Source organism: Emiliania huxleyi (genome assembly GCF_000372725.1).
Source record: "Emiliania huxleyi CCMP1516 chromosome Unknown EMIHUscaffold_125, whole genome shotgun sequence".
Classification (NCBI taxonomy): domain Eukaryota; phylum Haptophyta; order Isochrysidales; family Noelaerhabdaceae; genus Emiliania; species Emiliania huxleyi.
In genome coordinates, this window is record NW_005201338.1 from 153707 (window position 1) to 172612 (window position 18906).

Here is an 18906-nt window from a genome sequence, read left to right on the forward strand (position 1 = left end):
TCCTACATACATACATTCGATACATGCTCACCTAACCTAATACATACAGAAACATCCTTCCCCCGTGCGCTTGCTACTTGCTCGCTGTGATTGTTTGAACACGCCAGCCTCCGTCCTGGTTGACGTGGCAGCTAGACTCTAGGAACTCGGTAGTTGTGACCCCCCTGAGTGAGGAGACAGGAGAGGGAGCTTTTGTGTGGTGTTGGTGTACGCAATAAGGGGACAGGGTGGTTGTTCTCTCTATCTCCCCTTCGAGCTCTTAGCATGAGCTGCGCCCTGTGTCCGACCCCTTTTGCGCAGCAACACCATATCCATAAACTTTAGGCCCTCCAAAATTCGGGTCGGAGCGTAGCGGAGAGGGCCCCGAGTTTGAAAAGGGCGACGGACGCTTGCGTCCTAGCCTCCAACAAGCGCAACAACGCCTCCCCGGCGCAGAGCGGGCCCCCGGAGCGGATGCACAACCGCTCCTCGCCACGCCGCGCCTCTTCCCAGCTTCCGCTGAGGGCCCATGCGTTATTTCTTTAATTAATCGTTGAGCAGCGACGGCATCGCTCCAGAGCGCCTCTTCGACCCACACGACGTACCTAAACTATATAAACCGCACACGACCGCGGTGAGACCAGTGCGTCTCCTCACACCGACAACACCCTCCCAGGCTCGCCGTCGCGCACCTGCCCGCACGCGGCAGCGCCACGCTCAGCTCTGCCGTCACGAGAAGCATCGGTGCCGACCAGACTGCGGGTGCGATGACCAGCGCGGCGAGGGAGAGGAAGGGACCTCCCAGAGGTACGATCTCCTCCACGCCAATGGTTGGGTAGTAGGGCTAGAGGGTCGCTCTACACTTACTTACCTTACATAGCCTCTGCAGCGCGAGCGAGCGCTCAACTTAGCCCCCGCACGGAGCCGGGCTCAGACTTAGACGCTGTATGGTCGGGGGCCATGAACTTAGACGACACAAGGCCAACTCCGGGTATCAGTAACCAGCCTCCGGCGGGGCCCCCCGCTACCATCCAAACCCGAGCACCGGTCTACTAATCATAGATAGAGGCTCAAGTGTGACATATAAAAGTCCACACACATACGACATACACATACACAAAGCAACTCTCACGACACACACACGGGCACCGGGTGGAGCGGCGGCGGCGGCGGCAGCAGCACGCGCGGGCGGACGGATTCGGACGGGGCGGAGCAGCGACCGCCTGGGCGGCCGCTGCTCTGCCAGAGCGCGCCGTCTGCGCAGCTCGAGCGCCGTCAGGTGCAGGGAAGCGTGGCGGCGCGGGGACGCGCGGCGGCGGTGGCGAGCAGGCGAGCGGCCCGCGCGCGGCGAGGCGGACAGGAGATCGGCAGGCGGGTGACGGCGGAGAGTAAACGCGCCCAGCGATCGGAGACGAGCCGATCGTCGCTCGGCCGCAGCTGACCTCGAAGGCGTGCGGAGCGCGACTGTTGGTGTCGGGGGGCGGCCGTCATGTGGCGAGGAGGGAGGACGACAAGTGCGCGTCGTAGCTACGGGTCGCTCTTCATCGGCCAGTCGAGCGGCACTCAAGTCGAGACCGAGCATGGGCGACGAAAAGCCGGTGGGGCCGGTGGGAGGTAGGACGAGATTCGTTTCGCGCTTTCAAAAGCGGCTTCGCGCGCAGCGCAACTTTGGGTTTGCCACGAAAAGCGTCCCCAGTGGAAATGGGGGCTACTGGGGCGGCCAATTCACACCTCGCGGGACTACTTATGTTTTCGTAAACGTAGTTGTGGCCCCCCGCTACGTCGCACGAGTGCAACCGGGTAGCGGGGGGCTAAAACCGGGTATACCTGAAAAGCTCGAGGTTTACCCGAAAAATACCTGGACCGTCCCGACAACGTATGCCGCGCACGACGCACGACGCCATATCGCCAGGGCCAGTGCGCTACTTGCGGCGCGCAACGCCTGCTCAAGTACGCGCACCGTACCATGTGCTGCCGCTATGCGTGCCTTAAGGCGGCTGCGGCGAAGCGGCGGGCGCGGCATGCCGATGGCAGCGCGGACGATGCGGTTGCGATGTGTTCTGCTTCAAGATCGTGGCGGTGCTTGGCATGCACTTCTGCGATCCCAATCAGCTCATCGCAACGAAGCAGCGCAACAAGCTGGCTGCTGCCAACAAGGCCCTATGCTACCTCACGCGCGGATCGTTCAAAGAGGACCAGCATACACAGAGGCTTCTCTGACACGCGTCTGTTTAGCGTTGAGGCTATTTGTGAGAACTGTTTGGCTAGAAGTCGCCGAACATTGCGCTCAGGAGGCAGGCAGGCAGCAACGAGAACCGGAAGAGGAGGATGCTGAGGCGGCGATTGCTGAGCATGAGGAGGATCGATCGCCCGCCGCAGGCGAAGAAAATTTGGGGGCTGTGCCGATGTTGATCACGGGCGTTGATCACGGTGGGAGCCTCTTGGCCCCAGGCCGTGCCACGGCCGACTTAGCCGATGTAAGAGGCTCTCGCTGATCTTAGACCGCGTAAGCACCCCAGCGTGACTAGTCACACTTAGACCCGCAAGGCCTCGAGGCTCAGAACTTAGACTACTACCCAACTAGTAGCAGATAGTAGCTGGACACCTGTAGGCGCGGACCGTGGGAGAAGAGTGCAGCCATCGCAAGCAAGTGTGCCCCGAGTGTGGACTCGGAGGTGTGTGTGCGTGTAAAACACAACGGGCGGGGGCACGCAGCACGGTGTGAGGGTCGGTAAATACATCAGGCGGGGCACGCACAGGAGCACGCGTGCCGACGCCGAACGACGACGCGACGACGACGCGAGCGACGTGGCGCCGCCGTATTCTTTCGAGCTGGTACCTAGGTACCTGTGAGTGCCAGTGCGCGCCAGTCCCGTGCCCAGTGTCGTGCGAGGGAGTTTTGTTGGAAAATTCTTTCGAGCTAGGAAATTTTAACCGCCACCAAGAGGAGAGGGTGTGGGTGCGGGGTGGGAACCAAAAGAGATGGCCCAGCCGGAGCGCGGAGGGCTGGCGCCGTCAGAGAGGATGGATGGAGCGGCCACAGAGGTGGCGCGGCATCAGGTCCCATGAGCAGGGAAGGAGCGCAGCGAGAGCGCCGCGCATGAGGAGCAAGTTTCGCGTTTGGGTCCCTTGTAGTCACACACACACACATGCGCACCCCGCACCCCGCGCCCGCGCGCACGCCCACCGCCCCGCCTAGGTGGGAAAGAGACGAGGAGATGGAGCAGCCCGACAAGCAAGGAGAAGCCTTTAAGTAGGTGCGCCACGCTGCGTTTCTCACTTTCCGGGACAGGTCCGCCCTTGCGAGGCAGGAAAGTGACGGCTACCCCGTACGCCCTGACATCTATCTTGTATGTATCTACTTATTACCCCTTCGCCGACCGCCCATCCCCCATTCCCCTCTCCAACCTCGACGAGCACACTCCCGTATCTAGATACAGCCTGAACCCAACACACAAAAAACCGACATGTCAGGTGTATTTATTTTTTGCTTGGGCGGGCATCATGCTGAAATTCTGCAAAAACCCGGCCGGCCTCTCCCCTGCCCCTACCTACCTACCTACCTACCTACCTACCTTACTTATGGGAAACTAAAAAAAGAAATCACTCGATAGGTGAAGGTGGGGTACTATACCAACTAGAGTGATGGTTGGTGGTACTCTCCTGCAACCACAGTCCTTCTTGTGACATGGCAGGCAGGCCACTCTCAAGCAGCCCTACCTACAAGCATCAGATCACCCATTTGGGGAGGGTTGACATCGTGATTTCCGCGGGATTTTTTTTTGAAAATTCCAGCTTGAAGAGAGGGAAAAACCCGACGGGAGGGCCCAGACCTACCCTACCTACCCGGCATGATGCCCGAAAGCAAAAAATAAATACATCGGCACTGTGTGTATGTCGGCTCCCAGCATGGAGCCTCACTCGCCACGCCGCCGACGCGCCGGCGAGAGCAGCAGCGGCGGCGGCGGCAGCAGCGCGTCTCACGCCCCGCGCTCGGGCGCCGACCAGCGCCACGACGGCGGCCGCGGCGGTGACACGGCTCGCGGCGGCGGCGGCGGCGGTGGCAGCAGCAGCAGCAGCACCGGAGCCAGTCCCAGCGCATGCAGAGGTCTCCGCCAGGTCGGCAGCTACACGCTCCTCGAGGTGATTGGGCAGGGCACCTTTGGCGAGGTGCTGCTCGGGGTGGAGCGCTGCACGCGCGAGCCGGTCGCCGTCAAGGCTCTTGAGCGGTGCAAGATCTGCGATGAGGACTCGCGCGAGCGGCTGGCGAACGAGATCTCCATCTTGCACCGCGTGCACCACGCGAACCTGCTCCAGCTGCTCGAGGTGGTCGAGGAGGTCGACGCCATCTACCTCGTCACGGAGCACGTCGGCGGCGGCGAGCTCTTCGCGCACATCGTCAAGAAGGGGCGGCTCGGCGAGGCGGAGGCGGCGCGGCTCTTCGGGCAGATGGTTGCTGCGGTGGAGTCGTGCCACCGCAACCTCGTCATCCACCGCGACCTCAAGCCGGAGAACGTCCTCCTCGACGCCCGCGGCGACATCAAGGTGATCGACTTTGGGCTCGGCACCATCCTCTCCTCCCCCGAGGAGGTGCTCGACGTCGCTTGCGGCTCTCCGCACTACGCCGCGCCAGAGATGCTCCTCGGCGGCGGCTACCTCGGCCAGCGAGTCGACCTCTGGTCGCTCGGCGTCTGCCTCTACGCGATGCTCTGCGGCTGCCTCCCCTTCGACGAGCCAGACATGGACGCGCTCTACGACCGCATCATCGGAGTCGACTTCGACTTTGCGCCCGCGCCAGGCCTCTCCGCGGCAGCAAAGGACCTGCTCTGCGGCCTGCTGCACATGCCTCCCGACGAGAGGATCACCGTGCGAGGCGTCCTCTCGCACAAGTGGCTGCGCGCCTCCTCTCCGTCGGTGCCCCCAACCCTCGGCTTGTGCGGCGCGCCGCTCGACCCGAACTGCCGCTCCCTCCTCCGCCGCATCGAGGCGGAGCACGGCCTCCCCCGCCACGAGGTCCTCACCGCCCTCCGGCGAGGGGAGAGGTCTGCCGCCACCGCAGTCTACTGGCTCCTCCGCCAGCAAGAGGTCTCCCGCGGCTCCATGGTCCCGCACCAGGCACTCCTCCCCCGCCCGCCGCCGCACCGGCCGCCCCACCACCGCCGCCGGCCCGTCCCGCCACACCTCCTCCGGGCGGCGGCCCGCGCCCAGGCCGCCGTCCAGCCGCTGCCGCCGCTGCCCCCCTTGGCGCTCGGGGGCGGGGGGGGTGGCGGAGGGGGTGGCCGAGGGGCGGGGCACTTGTTGCTCGGAGGACCGGCGGCGAAGCCAGCTCCTCTGTCTGCGCGGGGAGGCGGCGCCGAGGGCGCGCGGCAGGCGAGGCCGGTGGCGCGGCCGGAGGAGGTTGCGAGGAGGGCGAGGGAGGAGAGGGGGGCCATCGTGCACGCCTCGGGCGCGCTGACGGACCGCTCAGAGAGGCGGGGCGGGGGACGGCGCGCACAGCTCGTCTGCGGGGCGGCGGGCGCAGCGGGCGCCTCCGGCGGCGGCGGCGCCTGCACCTCGCTGCGTGCGGCGCCCGTCCTCTCCCCGCGGACGGGACACGTGCCGCGAGGCGTGGCCGCGGGGCTCCTGCACGCGGAGCAGCCTGTCCGGGCCGCGCCGCTGCAAGTTGGGAGGGCTTCTTGGTGACCTGGGCGGCCGTGAAGCGCACGCCTCGTGGAATGTGACATGCCGTGTATATTGTGGGCCGCCGCGCGCCGCTGCCGCGCGGAGTTTGCGGGGCCCGAGTATCCCGCGTTTGGTCTCGTCTAGCTTGATCTTCAGTCTTCAGACGTCTCGGTTGCATGCATGTGAGATCTTGTGTGCATGTCCATTGTGTGTGTGTCGCGGGCCGGGGGTCCAACATCGCAATCCATGTGTCGTCGTGTGTGTGTTACCGCCGAATGAATGAGTGTACACATGCAGATAATTAATGTCATCCAAACTACAGTGACAGTGATCAGTGTGACATGTATGTCCTCACTCCTCTGAGCTCTCTCTCCGCTCTCGGGGTTCGCACGCGATACAGAGCGGAAATGACGCATTCAGCTTTCAGGGGCAAGCGCCTGCCACGGCACGACCAGAGAGAGCTGTCGACACTATGAAAGACCGCTTAGTACGATCATCACGGCCACGAGTGTTCCACCCGCCGCCACCGCCCCACCAACGACCACGCCGATAAGAAGCTGCGCTGTTGACACCTGCCTTCGTTGCCAAACCTGCTGCAACCTCTGAACGAAGGTAAGGCTTTGGCTGGTTGCATCACCTCGGAGGTGGTTGCGCTTCCCACTGGGCGTCTCTGTCTCGACAAACACTTTGATTTTGTTGGCGTCCTTCACCACGCGCAGCATTGGACGTCCCGCGTTGCAAGATCCACGTGGCTTCTGTGCGCCCCGTTGTCACGCTACTCAAGCGAATTGACACAAAAAGGGCACCGGGACCGGGCGGGTCGCGCCTTAAAAGCGGGCTCCTCTGCTTCGTATAACCGCAGCCGCTCCTCGCTGCTCGGCGGGTGGGCGGGTACCAGGCTAGTCTCCCCCCCAATCCCCAGGGCCTCCAGGGCTCGCACCTCAACCTCTCATAGACCAGCGCAAAGCGCCATAGGACGTATCTTCTTGTCAATAACAATGCCTGCGAAGAAGTCTCCTTTCGTTTGGGGGCCTCCATCCAGCCAGGGCTCATAGATAGACTAACATAGACCAGCGCGCAGCGCCCATAGGAGGTATTTCCTTCTCAATGACAAGGTCTGTGAACAGAGATCAGAGTCGTCAGCTGGAAGCAATTCGAGATCCTCGATCGGCCCGGAAAAGAAAGAATGTTCAGTGCTTCGCTAGACGCTAGACTGGTCACTGGAGCGCACTGGCCACCCGCCACCCGCCACCCGCCCCCCGCCCCCCGGCCTGATTGTCGTTGTCGAATTTTTATACTTATATCCATATTTATTTTTGCATTTAGCGCTCTCAACAATGTGCCCGCGTGCCCAGACGAGTGAAAACCGAATTCCTATAGCTCGGCGGCCAAGCCGTGGCGTTATTTATATTGTCGTCCATTGTTGTCGTCGTGCGAGACGCGGGAGCGCTTTGTCGGATAAAATTCTTTTCTCTATCTCTGCACAAATGCGCGAAAAACGGCTGTCTCGACTCTTGTTCACGAGTGTGTAGTACACAGTTACGGCTGACGCCCGGGCGCCCGCACACGCGGAGGGGCTACCTCCCCATCGCGAGCAGCTCGCGCACCCCCTCGAGGAGCATTCTCTCCTGCGCGGCCGTGTCGGAGCGCGGCGCCTCCCACTTCCGTGAAAGGAGATCGTCCAGCATCCGCCGCACGGCGAGGATGAGCTCCGCCGCCTCTGGCGCGAGGCGGAAGCGGACCCACCCGTCGTCGATGCCAACCATGCCCGCCTTTGCGTCGTGCCGCAGCCGGCCGCCGAAGAGCAGCAGCGAGAGCGGCGGCACCGGCGTCGCCTCGCGCAGCATCACGGCGCCGGAGCCCGACTTGTGCGCCTCGCCGTAGACGCAATAGCTCGCCTTGAGGGCGGCGGCCTGCCGCGCGAGCACGCACGACGGGTGGAGCGAGGCGGAGCCGACGCCTGTGTCGTCCTTGATCTTGAGCTTGACCGGCGGAGGAGGAGCGTCCGCGTCGGCGCCGCGCCGCGCAGGCTTGCCGCCTGAGGGCAGCTCGACCTTCGCGCAGCGCGGCCACATCGCCCCGACGAGCAGCGCCTTGAGCAGCTCCGCGTCCTCGTGCGCCGCCGCGGCCTGCCGCCCGCCGCCGCCACGCGCCATCCCGATCTCGCGCAGCGCGGCGTGCAGCTCGTCCTTGGTGGCGCCGATCGCGTCGAGGGTGCGGGAGGAGAGGAAGTGCTGCTGGCAGAAGGCGGCGCGCTCCTTGGTCGACCGGATGGCCCGCCACGACTCGTACGCGTTGAGGAGAGTCAGGTGGTCCGACCCGCCCACCGCGAGCTGCAGCTTGGCGAGGTCGACCTCCGCGCGCACGCCGGGCGACCCGAACGGCGCGGCGAAGGGCGACTTGCAGGTGAGCGCGGCCGCGATCGTGGTGGCGGGGTCGGCGGCGCCGAGCATCGCACCGAGCAAGCAGAGCTTCCCGATGCGCACATCGAGCGGCAGCGCGGCGAGGTGGCAGCCGAGCGGCGTGAGCGCCTCCGACGTCGCCGCCTGGCCGGCAGCGCGGTCGACGGCGGGATCGAGAGCGCCGAGGGAGACGAGCGTCGCGGTGGCGGAGCGGACCGCGCCGAGCGCCGGCGGCTGGGGCAGCGCGGCGAGCGTGTCGGCGATGAGCGCCTCGGGGAAGAGGCGCTTGGCGCGCAGCGCCGCCCGCTCGAGCGGCACGCGAAGGAGCTCGGGCGTCTGGAGACGGGGGTGTGGTGAGAGGTGTGGTGAGGGGTGGGGTGAGGGGTGGGGTGAGGGGTGGGGTGAGGGGTGGGGTGAGGGGTGGGGTCAGGTTTGGGGATCTGGCTAGGCACGCGGAGGAGAGCTCTGGCGTGCGGCGGCAGCTAGGCCCGGGGCCGGAGCGAAGACGGGTGGGGGTGGTGAGGGGAAGACGGGTGGGGGTGGTGAGGGGGGAAGGACGAGCTGGGAAGGACGAGCTCGAGTGCGAGTACCGACCGGTCCAGTGGGAGCGCGCCTGCTGCGGCGGAAGAGCGGCGTAGCGGTGCGAGGAAACGAGGTGGATAGCGACGCCAGCGCGGACCCGCCCCGCGCGGCCGCGGCGCTGCGTCAGCGAGCCGCGAGGCGCGTAGTCCTCCTCGAGCCGCGTCAGCTTGCGGCGCGGGTCATACCGGTTCTCCTTGAAGCGCCCCGTGTCGATGACTGCGGTCACGTCGTCGACGGTGATGGACGTCTCCGCGATGTTTGTGGCGAGGACCACCTTGGTCAGCCCCTCGGGCGGCCGCGCGAAGCACTTGAGCTGCGCATCCGCCGAGAGACTGGAGTGGAGCGGCACCAACAGCAGCGGCAAGCCAGAAGCGCGCAATGCGTCCGCCAGCGTCTCAATTTCGCGCATCCCCGGCAAAAAGATTAGCAGCGCGCCCCCGACGACGTCGCTGTCTCCGCCGCCGCCGCCGCCGCCGCCCGCTAGCGCGCCCCCTCCCGCCTTCGCGCCTCGCCTCTTCTGGCCACGAGGCGCCGCTCGCTCCCACTCGCGCAAGTATTCTGCGCCGTAAAACTCCTCAAAGTCGGCGCGCGTGTATGAGACGCCGTCTGTGTCGACTCGCCTCTCCTCCTCCTCCGGCACCTCCGCGCGGGCCGGCGCAGGCAGCGGGACGAGCGCGTCGGCGCGGCCCGGGTGGCGCCCGCGCGCGGCGGCGCACTCCGAGATCGCGTCGGCGCGCGTGGCGAGCATCGCGACGAGGTCGACGATGAGGTCGTAGTCGATAGCACTCGGCTCGAGCGCGCCAAGCGCCGCGAGCGCCTCGCGGGAGAGAGTCGGGTACCTATTCGATCGGAGGGGCTTGCCGTCGGTGTAGCAACCTCTTGCCGCCTCGCGGGAGAGGGTCGGGCACCTGGCGCGGAGCGCCGGCGGCGAGAGGTGCTCGTCCTCCAACTCCTCCTCCGCCACGCCGGCGTCGCCGGCGTCCGCGTCCGTGTCAGAGTCGGCGTCGCCCCTGCCGCCTCCCTTGCCGCCTCCCTTGCCGCCTCCCTTGCCGCCCTTGCCGCCGCCCTTGCCGCCGCCCTTGCCGCCCCTCTTCGCCCACTCCGCGGTCGGCTCCACCTCGTGCCCGGTGAGCTCGAGGGCGTGCTCGAGGAACAGGGCAGTCACCTACGGGACATGTCCAGGACATGTCCAGGACATGTCCAGGTCAGAGTACGGCGTGCTCGAGGAAGAGGGCTATCACAGGAAAGGTGCGGCCCGGCACGCTCAAGACCGGCGCGCCGCCAAAGTAGTCTGCGAAGAGCTCCGCGGCGCCGCCGTCGAGCGAGGCGGACATGAGCAGCAGCTTGAGGTCGGGCCTCCGCGGCAGCAGGTTCCGCAGCACCATCAGCGCGAAGTCGCCGTCCTCGGACCGCTCGTGCGCCTCGTCGACAATCACGTGCGAGACGCCGCGCAGCAGCGGCTCGTCGATCAGCCGCCGGAGCAGCACGCCCGTCGTGACGAAGCTGATCCGCGTGCGTGGTCCCGCCTTTGCCTCTTGCCGTATCCTGTAGCCAACCACCTCGCCGACGGCCTCGCACCGCTCCGCAGCGACGCGCGCCGCGAGCGAGACGGCGGCGACGCGGCGAGGCTGCAGCACGAGCAGCGAGCAGGCGGCGCCGCTCCCCGCCGCCACGGCCTCCTCGAGCAGGAACTGGGGCACCTGCGTCGACTTGCCGCAGCCCGTCTCGCCGCAGACGAGGACCGTCTGGTGGGAGGAAACCGCCTCGAGCACGCGAGAGCGCCACTGCCACATCGGCAGCGACCGGCGAGACTCGCGCATCTTGGCCGCCTCGCCGCCTCCGCTCTCAAGCTGCGACTGCTGCCGCAGCAGCGCTTCACTCTCCTCGCGCTCGCGCTGCGACGGCACGCGGTTCGCCGCCTTGCCAGGAGGGCCCTTGCCGCGAGGCTGCGCCTCTCGCTCCAGGCCCTGCGGCGGAGGCTTGCGAGGCTCCGGCGGCTGCTGCGGCGGCGCCGCCAGGCCAGCCTCCGCCGCGTCGGCATCCCACTCGCGGCGCGTGTAGCCGAGGAGGGCGGCGGCGTCGCGCTGGGCAGGAGAGAGGTTGGCCCACGTCGCTCGCACCTCCCCAGAGTCCCAAGACGCGCTGTCCGTGTACCCGAGCGCCTCGGCCGCCCTCCGCTCCTCCGCGCTGAAATCTCCCCAAGCCTTGTCCTTGCCGCTGGCGGCGGCGGCCGCGGCCGTCTCGCGCAGCAGCGCGTGGATCGGATCTCCGGAGGGCACGGCGCCCACGATCGCCGAGCGGGACGTGCCACTCTCGGCCTGCTCGCTGCCGCCGCCCGCAGACATCGCCTCTCGCAGCCGCGCAGCGACGGCGTCGCCCACGCCGACCCGCTCGACATCTGGGCCGGCGTTCCCGCCCTCGATCCGATATCCGTTCCTCCACGGCCCGTGGTTGAGCGGGCGGCCGAGCTTGTCAAACCGCTGAGGCTCTCGCTTGGCCTTCATCTGCGCATCGTGACCGCCGGAGCGGCCGTGGCCCGTCTTGCCGCTCTTGACGCCCTTGTTTTGGCCCTCCTGCCAGCCGCCGCCGCCGTGACGGCGGCCGCCGCCGCCGTTGCAGCGGCCCATGAATTGGCACGCAGCCACGCACGGGGGAGGGAGCACCAGCTATGAGCGCGAGGAACGTAGCACGGCGAGGCGCGGCTACTCTAAAAGAAATCGAAAGAATCCGCGGGTCCCAGGGAGGCCAACTCCTTGAGGTCTCTTCGCGGATCGAATTCTCTTCCCAGGCAGGACGACGCCCCAGCAGTCAGTGGCCCAAAACTGGCGCGTGTCCGCCCCCCGTATCCACGCCACCGTGCCCAGCTCGCGCTGCGGGTCCCTGGTGGCCGCAAACGTTTGTAGGACCACAAATGACCGACACGCCGGAACGCCAGCCGCGCGACGCTGCCGGGGGCTCCCCCGCCGCCGACAGCGCCTCTAAAGAGGGGTGCTTCACCTTTGGTTCCGAGCCAGACTCCACTCGCAGCCTGCGGAACGGCCGACGCGACATATATTCGGCCTCGGCGCGGAAGATGGCGGTGCTGTCGAATCCAAAGACGCTCAGCGACGAGCTCCGCGCAGACCCCGAGTCTGCCGCGGTGTGGGACACCGTGGGTCGCGTCTGGAAGGCGCGCACGCCCACAGACGTGCGAGTGGAGGGCTTTTCGGGCTGGCGCGTCATTCTCTCGGCCCGGGCAAAAGTTGACCACAATGGCAGCAGGCACCTCGACCTGTACATACACCCTCCGGAGCTGAGCGACCGCGCGAGTGAGCCGTCGGGGGCACGCGGAGGAGGGCGCCAAGGACAGGGCAAGCACAGCAACAAGGCGATCCGCGCGCTCGGCGCGCTGCACCGCGCTCTCGAGCTGCGGCTGGAGCACCGGAACCGCGGCTCGAGCTACGTCGACCCGCAGGAGCAGGAGTACATCCAGGTGGCGTCGCCGGAGGGCGCAGAGGCGGGCTGGCAAATGGCGGAGGTGGTGGCGGTGCAGCCCTTCGACGGCCGCTTCTGCGTCGAGGTGCTGATCGAGGGCAAGCCGCGGCTGCACCTGACCGCGGCGGGCGAGGGGAGCGAGTGGCGCCGGCTGGGGGAAGAGTACGAGGGGCCGCGGCGGAGGCCGCGGTGGAGCGAGGAGGGGCACGCCCACCTGACGAGGCGCGTGCTGCGCCGCTTCCACGGGCGCGCCTTCCTCGGCACCGTGGTCAGGTGGCTGCCGCCCGGCCTGCTCCCTGCGGGCGAAGCGGCGAGGCGCTCCTCGGACAGGGTGGCGGCGAGTGGCGCGGCGGCGGCGGCGCGGCTGAGCGTGGACGAGGGGGCGGCTCTCTTCCGGGTGTTGCACGACGACGGCGACGTGGAGGAGCTCGAGGAGTTCGAGGTGGAGGCGGCGCTGGAGGCGTTCGAGCAGAGGGCGGAGGGGGAGGGCGAGGAGGAGGAGGAGGAGGAGGAGGAGGAGGAGGAGGAAGGGGGCCGCGGCGAGGGGGAGGGGGAGGGGGAGGGGGGAGGGAGGGTGGCGGGCGAGGACGATGGGGAGGAGGGCGGCGAGGAGGGGGAGGAGGGCGATGGCGGCTCGCGGAAGCGTCCCCGCCCGTGGGGCGAGGAGGAGGACGCGGAGGTGGTGCGGCACGCGACGACCAAGGCGAGGGCGGTGGCGTGGAGCTCGCTCGCCGAGTCGCTCGGCCGCACCAAGCTCGGCTGCCAGGCGCGGTGGCGCACCACTTCATTATTATTATTACTATTTTATTATTACGATTATTATTACTACTATGATTATCGGCTGCCAGGCGCGGTGGCGCACCCTTCATTACTATTATTACTATTACTATTATTACTATTATTATTACTATATTCTCGGCTGCCAGGCGCGGTGGCGCACCCTTCGCCTCGCGCGCGGGGACGGCGACCTCGCGCTTGGCGAGGCGAGGCTGAGGCAGAGGCAGGCCAGGGCGGCGCAGCAGGCGAGGCGCAACGCGACGGCGCCGCCCCCTGCACCGGCGGCGGTTGTGGCGGCGCCGCCGCCGGCTGTGGCGGCGCCGCCGCTGCCGCCGCCTACCGCGGGGAGGGGCATGGCGGCGGTGCTGGCCCTGCTGAGGCGCTTCGGGATCGAGCAGTACGCTGGCGCGTTCGAGGCGACGGGGAACGACGACGTGAGCCTGCTGTACTCGCTGTCCGACGCGGAGCTGAAGCAGGTTGCCGAGGAGGTGCAGATGAAGCCCGGCCACCTCAGCAGGTGGTGCGGCTGGATGGCCGAGCTCCGCGCGAAGCGAGCCCCGGCGCAGAGACTCCTGACGTGAAGACAGGCGTCCGGGAAGCTAGACTTAACATGGCAATAAATAAATAAATAAAACGGGCACGCCAAACGAGGGGTGGGAGAAGGACAGGGGTCCCCACCTGCGCGAGCAGGATCTTGTAAGGACGATCAGGGACACAGGGGAACGGGAGCGGGGACCGCATCGCGGCTTAGTTTTCTTCTTTCGCGACTTGGCCTTGGTCGTCGCTGCTCGTGTTTGACTGTCGGCGACGGCTTCTAGGATCCTGACGCGTCGTGCGTTTTGCATGGCAGCCAATCCAGCGAGAGTGCACGAGATCGACCAGGCCTTATGTCGAGCCGAACAGGTCTTATGTCGAGCCGAACAACATTTTGTGAACAGCAAGGCGTTCGACGCCAAGGCGCTGTCCCACATTGTGGCCAACCTGCAATCACGCTGCCTCATGACACCAGAACTGGCGAGGTGGTTTCTCGCCGCGCCACAGGCGACACAGTTCGCATGGCCAGAATCGGTCATGCATTCTTTGGGCACACCGCCGCTGGAGCTGGAAGCTGACGAGGCTCTCGCCTTCTATTCCTCGCTGTGTTCGCCTTCGCCAGCAAAGCGTAAGGCCCGACCTTTGAGGGAGAACGCCTGGCCAGCGCCAAACGAGCCGACACGCCAGGATTTCATCACGGCGACTAAGCGAGAGCTCGCCACTACGGCAAGAGAGGAGGATGTCTGGCAAAAGGCGGTAGACCTGCGGCTGAGCAAGGATGACTTGATCGAAGAGATGGAGCGAGAGCTAGCCGTCATGGCGGAGAGCCCCGTCGTCGCGTGACACACGCGTAAGAAGACGTGTGATGTGGCGCAGAATCTTCTAGTAAGAGACTCGCTCTAGAGTGTGTAGAGACAAGAGAGCGACGACGACACGACACCGGACCGGGATGACACGACAGTCGACACTTGTGTCTTGTGTGTGTGCGGTGGGACGTTGGGACTTGTGCGGCGTGGGGTCGCGTCGTCCTCTCGAAAATAACAAGAGCTCTCGCCGATAAAGCGATTTCCTTTCCGGTACGCGACGCGATGGCGGATGGGCATGGGGAGCGAGTCCGGGGCCCCGTGCGGCCGCAAGAGCTCCAGCTCGAAAGAGCTCAGGGCGGCGGGATGCCGCCGTCGGGCTCGCCGGCCGCCACCACGCCCACGGGTGCGATGCACGGCGCCACCCACTCGCCGTAGCCCTGCGCCCCCTCGACCAGCCTCCACTCCCACGCGGGCCGCAGCTGGCCGCACACCACGCTCTGCGGCGCACCCACCAGCGCAGCCGCGCCGCGCAACCGCACCCTTGCCCGCGCCGGCGGCTCGGCCCGCTCGCCCTGCCCCTCCCTGTCGCCCTGCAGGGCAAGCTCCTCGAGCAGCGTCGCCTCCCACCATGCGTCCTCCCACCACAGCTGCACCCCCTCGCCTACAGGCCAAGGCATACCGGCCCGTCACGCACGCCGCAGCCGACCCGCCCGCCGCGGCAGCTCGCCCCTCGCCCGCGCGTGTGGCGTGCAAAAAGTCGGACGGCGCACGAGGAGGCGCGGGCCGGAGGCGGTGCCACGCGACCCACTCCTGCAGCCGCTGCGCGGCGCCGTCGCGCTCTGCGAAGGCGAGGAACTCGACGAGCGCCGCGTGCGGCTGGAGCTCGAGCAGCTCGACCTAAGGTCGGCGGCGAGCCGCGTGTGCAGCAGCCGCGTGTGCGCGGGGCCGTGCTGCTGCGGCTCGACCTCCCACCACGCTCCCCGCGCCGCCGGCTGGGCGAGGCTCGCCTCGGCCGTCCTGCCCACGCTCGCCCACGGGTGGACCTCGAGGGGCGGGCCGAGGGGCGGCGCGGCGGAGGCGGCGAGCAGCTCGGCCCCTCCGGAGGGGCTGGGCGCTGTTCCCCTGCCTGCTCCCCTGCCTGCTCCCCTGCCGGCCTCGGCGAGTGGGCGCAGGGCGCGCAGCGGCGGGGGAGGGACCACCCGCCACGACCCCTCCCTCTGCATCTCCCAGTCGGGACGCACGCGCCTGCGGGGAGGCGGGGGAGGGGGGGGAGGGGGGTGGAGGGGGGGGAGGGGGGTGGAGGGCTGGCTCAAGGGCGAGGGCAGCGTGTGCAACGCGGGCCGACGGCGCGGCTGCGCGCCTCTCGTGCACGCGCAAGGCCGTGTCGGCGTTGCGGGCGAGCAAGAAGAGTGTCACCTCCCTGCTCCCCTCCCTGCTCCCCACCCTGCACCCTTCCTCCGCGGCTTCCCCCTCGGCGAGAGCTGCTCCGCCGCCCTCCCCCCCGGGCCCAGAGCCGGTGGCCGGCGGTGGGCCGAGGAGCAGCTTGTCGTCTGCGATCGCCGCCTATCCCATGAGGAGGAGCGGCTCCTTCCACGGCTCACTGCTGATGGCCGAGGAGGAGTCGGCCGTCTGCGATGGCCGCCTGCCACCAGCCGCCGTCCTGCAGCACCTGGACGGTGCCGCCGCCCGCCGCGGCCGCCAGGAAGTTGGTGGGCGCGCGCGGCGGCCGCGGCCTCGTGAAGCCCGCCGCGACCCACTCGGTGGCGCGGCTGCGGCCTTGCGGCGGCCAGCGCCACTCGCTCCCCTCCTCGTCGGGTCCGTACTCCTCGACGAAGTCCTCGTCGCCGTCGACGCAGACGCGGAAGCGGCCCTCGCCCAGCAGCTCGCGCACCTCCGCCGCCCGCCACCGCGTCGCCCCCCCCTCCTCCACCTCTACGTCCACAACCTCCCCGACCGCCGCAGCCCTCCCCTCGCCGCCCGACCTCGCCCTCTCGCCGCCGCCTCGCGGCCTCGCGCCGTCGGGCCACCGCCAGGTCTTGCCCTCGTCCCGCAGCCGCAGCTCCTCCTCCTTCGCCTCCTCGGCCGCCACCGCCACGAACCGAGCCCCGCCGAGCAGCCTCCGCACCTCGGCCACCCTCCAGCCCTCGCCGGCGCACCAGCCCGCCAGCTCGACGCGCGAGGCGAGGAGCGGCATCTGCCGCGCGCTGTACTGCGGCGGGGGCGCGCCCGCCGGCAGCAGCAGCTGCGTGTCTGCCGGGAGCCGCGTCGCCGGCCCGAGCGGCCCGAGCTCGGCGTCGAGCACGCCGTTGGCCGCGACCAGGCTGTCACACTCGAGGCCGAGCGCGGCGGCGGCGGCGCGCGGCGTCTCGTTCTCCGCGACGGCGTGGACGAGCGGCAGCGCGAGGATGGTGCGCCGCCGCAGGCGCGACGTGCTCACCAGTCCCTCGAGCCGCGAGGCGTTGAGCGCCAGGACGGCGGCCACCGGGACGCCAAAGCGGCGAGAGACCTCCTTCGGCGTGTCGTCCTCTTCGCAAAAGTAGTGCGCGGCCTCGAGCAGCGCACGCGGCGGCTCCGGCTCGGGGAGCTCGAACTCGACGTGCACCTGCCGCGAGCGCACGCCGATGGCGCGCGCGGGCACCCAGCAGCCCTCGGCGTAGATGGCCTCGAGCAGGTCGCCGACCACCGGCATGGCGGCCACCGCCGCGCGAGGCGCGGGCTTGCTCTGCTGCTGCTGCTTGGGGGGCGTGCCGCCGGCCTCCGGACGTGCGCGCTTCTCCTGGGGCATGCCGCAAGACTGGCGGCGCCAAAAGCCAAAAGAAATTACCGAGTCATCCGGCCCGCTGGGTGCGCTTCTTAGCTCCCCGGCCCTGGATGTGCGGTTAATGACTGCACTCCAAGTGCTCCAAGTACTTAAACATAAATCTCTTCGAGATGAGACCGCCAGTGGAGTTGGAGTCCACCGTGCACCGCGCTGCGAGCCTGTCGTGTCCCTTGTCAGGAGCAGGAGAGCCCCACGTGTGCCCCTGATCGTCCTTCCAAAATCCTGCTCGTGCAGGTGTGGACCCTGTCCTCCTCCCCTATCCCTCGTTTGGGTTGTCTCTTTTCTTTCTTTCTTTCTTTTAGCACCGCGAGGTGGCATGAAGGTTGCAGCGAGAATCGGCGAGGGACTGCGAAGTTTTATTTCTTTCTTCGGCGTACCTGCGGCGCTTATGGGGGTCGTCCCCCCCCGTGCGAGCCGCCACGGTGTCGTGGCGCGCCGCGGGGTCGGGCCCTGGATCAAGGTTCAGAGCGCGAACACTGGGGGGTCCCTCTCGCATGGGGGGCTGAAGATACGTGCCACTCCTTCCGGGAGACCGGCCCTTGGATCCTCCTCACCGTTACTAGTGCTGGCTGCCCATTTGTGCAGCTAGGTGTCCCACTAACCACCGCGGATGTCCTGCCGTGCAAAGCTCGCGGATTAGGTAAGTAGTTAGCGTCGGCTGATGGGTGCTTGTCGCGCGTGCGCGTATGTGCCCCGGGGGGGGGCGCGGGTGGTGTGTCGCCCCCCTCCTCTTGCGTTAATGAAATTGGACAACCTCTCGGCTGACTTTGCGGTTCTCGGTCCTCGAGAGGGTCAACCAGCTTCGAGACGACGACAAGAACCACGATGTCCAGCAGCTGCAGTACTCGATGATGCGCTGCCGCAGCGCGACGCCATTTGTAGTATTGTTCTGTGTGAGCGGCGGTGCCGCACAGGCCGCTCTCCCTCGCCTCGGCGGTGTGCGGGTGGTGCGGCGTGGCGCGGGCCGGGGGCGCGCGGTAGGCGTACGGGGCCGCGTGCGCGTGGCCCGCCCGTGCGTGGTGCCCCTGGCTGGGTCGGGCAGCGCATCGCGAGTGAGGCCCCGGGGTGGGGCAGGTGAGGGAGGGGGCGGGGACGGCCGGGCCCCGGTGAGCCCCGGGAGGCCCGAACACCCGTCCCCGCTGCTGTGAAAAGCACCCAACGGGCTTCTTGTCCTCGGCGACGAGGCGTGTGTGTGGCCTCGGCCGCGCGGCCGGCAGACGCTGAGCGAGGAGCCCTCAGGAGAGTCAGCGACAACGTCGCCGCGACGGCATCGATGCCTGAGGAGGACGCTCCGCAGGCGCCCTCCTGGCAGGACACCAACGAGGTGGCTCGCGACCTCCACCGCGCGCTCGCCGGCCCGTCCGCGCCGCTCGTCCCTCGCTCACACACCGCCGACGAGACGAGTCTGCCGTCGCACTACCGAATCGCGCCTTCGGTCGGGACCGCGTCCGACAATGCGCAGCCTGGCGGCTTCCGGCGCGCGCACCTGAGGCTCGCGCTCGGCACGCTCCCCGAGTATGCCTCGCAGCCGCTCACTGCGCACCTCTCCTCAAAGCGCTGGGCGGTGGTGCTGCAGCTCGCCGACGGCACGGAGGTGCAGTACAAGTCGCGAGGCTACCGCCGTGGCCTCGGCCCCACCGTGCTGCACCTTCCCGACGGGTCGGCGCCTCCTCCTCCTCCTCCCTCCGTCTGCCTGCTGTGGCGGCCTCGCTCCATCTCGTACTGGCGCGCGGGCCTAGTCAGCACTGCAACCTCTCTGCCTCTCCTCCGCCTGGCCTCCTCTCGATCTCGCACCGATGCGTGTGCCGGGCACGGCTGACCGCGGTGGCGGGCCGTGCTGCTGACTGCTGCGCCCAGTGACAGCAGGTGC

At 67.8% G+C, this 18906-nt stretch overlaps 3 protein-coding genes across 3 annotated transcripts; 1 reads left to right on the forward strand and 2 right to left on the reverse strand.

The window, feature by feature from the left end:
• Nucleotides 1-4101: 4101 nt before the first annotated feature.
• EMIHUDRAFT_53249 (hypothetical protein) lies at nt 4102-4878 on the forward strand (the record flags this gene model as incomplete). Its single annotated transcript, XM_005789750.1, has 1 exon — nt 4102-4878. A coding segment is annotated over one exon (777 nt), but the record flags the coding sequence as incomplete, so codon positions are not given.
• A 2354-nt stretch (nt 4879-7232) lies between these two features.
• EMIHUDRAFT_417689 (hypothetical protein) lies at nt 7233-10083 on the reverse strand (the record flags this gene model as incomplete). Its single annotated transcript, XM_005789751.1, has 4 exons — nt 9866-10083; nt 9533-9789; nt 8695-9463; nt 7233-8378 (listed from the first exon to the last, which is right to left on the reverse strand). Coding segments are annotated over exons 1-4 (2316 nt in total), but the record flags the coding sequence as incomplete, so codon positions are not given.
• A 3610-nt stretch (nt 10084-13693) lies between these two features.
• On the reverse strand, nt 13694-15296 carry EMIHUDRAFT_454900 (hypothetical protein; the record flags this gene model as incomplete). Its single annotated transcript, XM_005789752.1, has 3 exons — nt 13694-14871; nt 14945-15112; nt 15181-15296. Coding segments are annotated over 3 exons (864 nt in total), but the record flags the coding sequence as incomplete, so codon positions are not given.
• Nucleotides 15297-18906: the final 3610 nt, after the last annotated feature.